This window comes from Salvelinus fontinalis, chromosome 35, assembly GCF_029448725.1.
Source record: "Salvelinus fontinalis isolate EN_2023a chromosome 35, ASM2944872v1, whole genome shotgun sequence".
Classification (NCBI taxonomy): Eukaryota; Metazoa; Chordata; class Actinopteri; order Salmoniformes; family Salmonidae; genus Salvelinus; species Salvelinus fontinalis.
In genome coordinates, this window is record NC_074699.1 from 1,551,918 (window position 1) to 1,558,259 (window position 6,342).

The 6,342-nt window shown below is 43.4% G+C and overlaps 1 protein-coding gene across 1 annotated transcript in view; it reads left to right on the top strand.

Moving 5' to 3' along the window:
* The first annotated feature begins 590 nt into the window (after positions 1-590).
* The window catches only part of ttc17 (tetratricopeptide repeat domain 17), an 85,772-nt gene continuing 80,020 nt past the window's right edge, over positions 591-6,342 (top strand). The window contains exons 1-7 of the mRNA XM_055898927.1: positions 591-844; positions 1,812-1,901; positions 2,226-2,395; positions 3,257-3,368; positions 3,455-3,586; positions 3,774-3,883; positions 4,151-4,298. Coding sequence (XP_055754902.1) covers positions 677-844; positions 1,812-1,901; positions 2,226-2,395; positions 3,257-3,368; positions 3,455-3,586; positions 3,774-3,883; positions 4,151-4,298 — 930 coding nt within the window. The 5' untranslated portion in view covers positions 591-676. The remainder of the gene's footprint in view (positions 845-1,811; positions 1,902-2,225; positions 2,396-3,256; positions 3,369-3,454; positions 3,587-3,773; positions 3,884-4,150; positions 4,299-6,342) is intronic.

The window sequence follows — 6,342 nt, forward strand, 5'->3', positions numbered from 1 at the left end:
TTGTAAACAAACACTTTATAGCCTCACAACATTGCTAAAACTAACATTTTGACATAATGGATGGTCACTGCCTCTGGTCAGTCCTTGCATTCATAGCTCTGTCTATGAATTTGACAGTAGTTACATTTATCCAGCCCCATCCCTCATCTATTTACCAAAATCAGTGGCGGGGTGTCTGCTTTGTTATTGTTTGAACTGCAAAAGACAGGGATGAAACAGCGAGCACTTAGGCCGGGCTACTAATGGGTGTTCATTTGTTTAGAAGTTCCACGTTTTCTTTATGATAAGGTAACTAACATTTATGTCACATTCGTCAAAATCAAGGTATAGTCGATGTATTACTGGAAATCCTAGCTAGCTACACAAGCTAACCAAGCACTCTAGCTAACGTAAGCTGACTAGCTAGTTGGCCAAATGTCGACGTTATTCAAATACTGCAAGCCTTACCTGTGAAATGTAACCTTGTTTGTTTTATGTTTAACATTTTTAAACGTATTCCTACAGTTGAAAGCTGAACAACGCCCTGGCATTTTTGCTAGGTAGCTAGTATTAGCTAACAACTATTCGACCAAGGAATGTGAGGAAAAAAAATAAATAAGGAAATGACACACAGGAAGTTAACTTTTTTCGGCTTCTTCTTCTTCTGCCACAACACATCTGTAAAGAAGACAGAAAAATGGCGGACCTCAGGAAAATCAGTTCTGGGTCTCTGCCCTATGTAAACGTTTCCCGAAAAGTGTCAGTTCAAGGGAAGGTTTTTATCCTACTATGTATAATATTGGCCGAACCCGGAGGAGCTACCACCCACTGGGTCGTCACTGAAGATGGAAAAATTCAACAGCAAGTACGTTAACGGCCCGTGTTTATAACCGTATGTTGCTAGCTAGCTAACGATTTTATCACATATAGGTTTAACCAGTATCTTTGACTTTACTTTGCTGTTGCTAACATTTGCTAACACGGCTGCAGGCTCATACTAGCTTGTCAACCATCGATTGCCAATGAACTTCTTAAGTTCCTCTCTGGGACTTTTGCTAGCACAGTAATGCACCAATGCTGACCCCCCCTAGATAGATAACTTTAGCTAGTTAGAGAACGGGGTCTCTGGGTAAGCCAGTTAATTAACTTACATATTAGCTAGCTCTAACTAGCCAAAGGCATCCAATCATCCTAGAAAAACTGAAATAAAGCAAACTAGAGATAGGGGATTGGTAGGTAGTAGGTTGGTAAAATAGCTAATTAGCTACTGGGCTCAAAGATAATGGGCACAACAGAGCTGACAGACTCAGTCGGCACATCCAGCTAACTCGTAGTTTCGATGCAACCAAGAGTTTTGCCATCCAGCACAATGTCAAACCTCTCTTGGTTGCATCAAAGCTAGGTGAATTGAATGTAAAATTGTGCTTCGGGCTTGATGTAAGCTCATAAATAAAATGGGGTTAGATAAAAGTATATTTGATGTAACCTTTAGTTGTGTATAGCAACAATCTAAAGTATCCACTTACACGTGACGTTTAGAAGGGCATTAAATGTTCAGACTATTTAGCCATTGACATTATGTCAGCTGTGGCCAAACTATCTAACACGGATGGATTGGGGAAAACAAAAGATTACCAAGCTGCTGCTACTACGTAATTACAGTGTCAAATCAGCCAGGTTCCTCTGCCTCATTTCTGTTTTGGTGTTGTCTCACTTCACGTGTACTGTGGTCAGTGGACTCGGGGGTCTTTAGTCTTTGGGGTCGAGTCATAGAGTGAAAACAAGTACTGTCACTGTTTATTTTGAGACTAACATTTTCAAAAATTTTGCAGGTTGACTCTCCTTTGAATCTTAAACATCCACATGACCTTGTCATCTTCATGCGACAGGAGACCCGTGTCAACTACCTGAAGAAGTTAGAGGTGATGATGACCTTTTAATGACTACCTCACTGTGCTCATAGCCTATTGCTCTACTTCCTGGTTTAACATTGTTAGTCCAAGGCCCACAGTGTGAAACATCTATACTGCTGTGCTCTCCCTTTCTTGAAAGATGCAATATCTCCAATATTCACAGCAGTTCAATAGTCATTTAATACTCATAGATTATTGAAGAATATATTGGATCACATCAGATGGGGAAAACTGTCTTCCTTTCTTTATTTCCCAGTAAGAATTAGCATTGCTTCCAAATCAAGCCACACTGAAAGGTCTGAATCTCATGTCTCTGACCCCTGCTTTGTGCAGAAGCAGCTTGTCGCTCAGAAGATTCACATTGAGGAGAATGAGGACAGGGACACTGGCTTGGAGCAGAGGCACTATAAAGAGGATGCCGACTGTGTCACGGCTAAAGTACCCCTGGGAGACTTGGATCTCTACGATGGTACCTACATCTCCCTGGAGAGTAAAGACATCAGGTAAGCCCAGGCTGTGCACTCTTCACCAATCATTTGGTTGTTACTAATGTGCCCTCACATAACTCATTATCAAAGGGAAGCACTGATAAGGGATGTTGACATATGTCATCCGGGCCATGTAACCATTGGTTGCGCTCCAAAACGGCTTCGTCTTAGCATTGACATTGACCGATGACATGAGTCATTTTTGGGGGTGATTTTCAACAACATACAATATACACACGTGGGATGATCACGTCACATATGCTAGAGGTCATGACACTACAGCACAAAACAAAACAAAATCAACTTTTATACAAACAAATATATTTTTAAATTGAACCTTTATTTAACTAGGCAAGTCAGTTAAGAACAAATTCTTATTTACAATGACGGCCTAGGAACAGTGGGTTAACTGCCTTGTTCAGGGGCATAACAACAGATTTGTACCTTGTCAGCTCTGGGATTCGATCTAGCAACCTTTCGGTTACTGGCCCAATGCTCTAACCACTAGGCTACCTGCTGGTTATTGGCCCAACGCTCTAACCGCTAGGCTACCTGCCGCCCACAAATAAACAATGGAAGTATTTACATTAGAACACACAAAGTGATATTCGAACAGGGGAGAATGTAGGGAGTTTACAAAAGGACAAGTATTCTTGATAACACCCTGGTGACGAGAAATCAACAAACATTTCTGATAGAATAAACCATGATGGCTTGTCTTTCAAAACTAGATCAGCATGTCCTACATCACCAGGCATTTTAAACAGCCACATGATACAAGGTAACAACTGGTTACCTTTTCTCCTCTTGTTCCCCCTCTTCTGCTGGACACTACACTAATGCTCCCTGGTCCTTGACTATGGATGTTTCTTTCAGCCCTGAGGATTACGTAGATTTTAGGTCCCCTCTACCCCCGGATCTGGAGAAGCCTGACTGTGCCAGAGTATTTGAGCTCCCATATAGTATCCACAGTTTCCAGCATCTCCGGGTGAGTTGAAGGGAAAAGCAGACCTGCTTGTTAATGCGATGCACATACATGTCTGGATCTGTGCCATATGTGTCTATGTTTTCCAGGGCGTGCAGGAACAGGTGAACCTCACATCTCCTCTGCTCTCTAAAGAGGACCCCATTTTTGGCTCCCTGTCCCACAAACTGGGCCGCAACATGGACGAGGTGGGCCATCGCATCCAGCAGGGCCTGCTGAGGGTACGTTGCGCTCTATCGCCACTGTCTGGTCTGTTTTTATTGGTTTACGTATAGCCGCATGGGATTACTTTTAACTTTGATGCACTGATTTGTATATTTTTATAAATGGACAGTCACTGTTTTAATAGTGTTCGGGTTTGACTTTCATATAGTTCCCTTCTGATGACCTGTTTGTTATGTTGTCCAGAACTCCTCATCCTGGGTGCTGTATAACCTGGCGTCGTTCTACTGGAGGATAAAGAATGAGCCCGGGCGGGCGGTGGACTGTGTGGTCCGGGCCCTGCACTTCTCACCCAGGTACAAACTAAGGACCACTAAGCCCCTGGCTTCCGTTTGTCAGGCATCAGGGGCATGTTCATTAGGACACACGATGTAAAGCACTTTGTAAATGGAAAACTAAATGAGCCTTTCTTATTGGACAAGTCCTAGTATTCCATAATGTTTCAGTATGTTGTCTGCCCATTGATGCCCAATGAACATGTCCCAGCTATGGTTATTCAACATTCAAACAGTGGATCATATAAGAATTTTAAGTCCCATTCTCGTTGTCTGTTGTGTATCCAGGCAGCACAAGGACCTGGCCCTGGTGAACATGGCCAACATCCTGCACCGGGCCCACTTCTCTGCTGACGCTGCCATCGTGGTTCACGCTGCCCTGGATTTGACCTCTGACCTTCTCACCAGCCACTACACCCTGGGCAACATCTACGCAGTGAGTTACAGCACCACTAGTAGATGCACTGAACACAACCCAGGAGATAACACGTTAAAGAGATTCCACTTGTTTCCAAGTTGGTTCCTGATGGAATACACGCAAGACAGACAAAACCACAGAAAGCTAGCTGTACGACATCATCATCTGGTTTCATCAACAGTTGCAGCTCTATCATTCCCATTGAGGCACCATTCTACATCATGTGTAGTGAAACGGTACTAGCATCTATCAAGAGAACAGCAGGGGTCCAAGCACTGACCATTGAGGAACACCAAAGTCAGTTTTTAGGGATGTCTAATGACGACAAACAAAGCAGGCATTAGGTGATTTAAACCAAATGGAGCCTTTAAATAGAACACGTGGTTCCGCAACATTTTTTCCCACTACGTTTTAACATTTCTGGACGGACTTTGACGTAGAGTTGTAGTTTTATGTTCACATACTGTCTGCTTTTAATGTTTTCACTACATCGACACACTGACAGTAGGATGATACACTGACAGTAGGATGATACACTGACAGTAGGATGATACACTGACAGTAGGATGATACACTGGGATGATACACTGACAGTAGGATGATACACTGGGATGATACACTGACAGTAGGTTGATACACTGGGATGATACACTGACAGTAGGATGATACACTGGGATGATACCCTGACAGTAGGATGATACACTAGGATGATACACTGTGATGATACACTGACAGTAGGATGATACACTGACAGTAGGATGATACACTGACAGTAGGATGATACACTGACAGTAGGATGATACAATGACAGTAGGATGATACACTGGGATGATACACTGACAGTAGGTTGATACACTGGGATGATACCCTGACAGTAGGATGATACACTGGGATGATACACTGACAGTAGGATGATACAGAAGGATGATACACTGACAGTAGGTTGATACACTGGGATGATACCCTGACAGTAGGATGATACACTGACAGTAGGCTGATACACTGGGATGATACACTGACAGTAGGATGATACACTGGGATGATACACTGACAGTAGGATGATACACTGGGATGATACACTGACAGTAGGATGATACACTGGGATGATACACTGACAGTAGGATGATACACTGGGATGATACACTGACAGTAGGATGATACACTGACAGTAGGATGATACACTGACAGTAGGATGATACACTGACAGTAGGATGATACACTGGGATGATACACTGACAGTAGGATGATACACTGACAGTAGGATGATACACTGGGATGATATACACACTAGGCTGATACACTGACACTAGGATGATACACTGACAGGAGGCTGATACACTGACAGTAGGATGATACACTGGGATGATACACTGACAGTAGGATGATACACTGACAGTAGGATGATACACTGACAGTAGGATGATACACTAGGATGATACACTGACAGTAGGCTGATACACTGGGATGATACACTGACAGTAGGATGATACACTGGGATGATACACTGACAGTAGGATGATACACTAGGATGATACACTGACAGTAGGATGATACACTGGGATGATACACTGACAGTAGGATGATACACTGACAGTAGGATGATACACTGACAGTAGGATGATACACTGACAGTAGGCTGATACACTGACAGTAGGCTGATACACTGACAGTAGGCTGATACACTGACAGTAGGCTGATACACTGACAGTAGGATGATACACTGACAGTAGGATGATACACTGACAGTAGGATGATACACTGACAGTAGGATGATACACTGACAGTAGGATGATACACCGACACTGGGATGATATACACAGTAGGCTGATACACTGACACTAGGCTGATACACTGACCGGAGGCTGATACACTGACAGGAGGCTGATACGCTGACAGGAGGCTGATACACTGACACTAGGCTGATACACTGACCGGAGGCTGATACACTGACAGGAGGCTGATACGCTGACAGGAGGCTGATACACTAACACTAGGCTGATACACTGACAGGAGGCTGATACACTAACACTAGGCTGATACACTGACAGGAGGCTGATACACT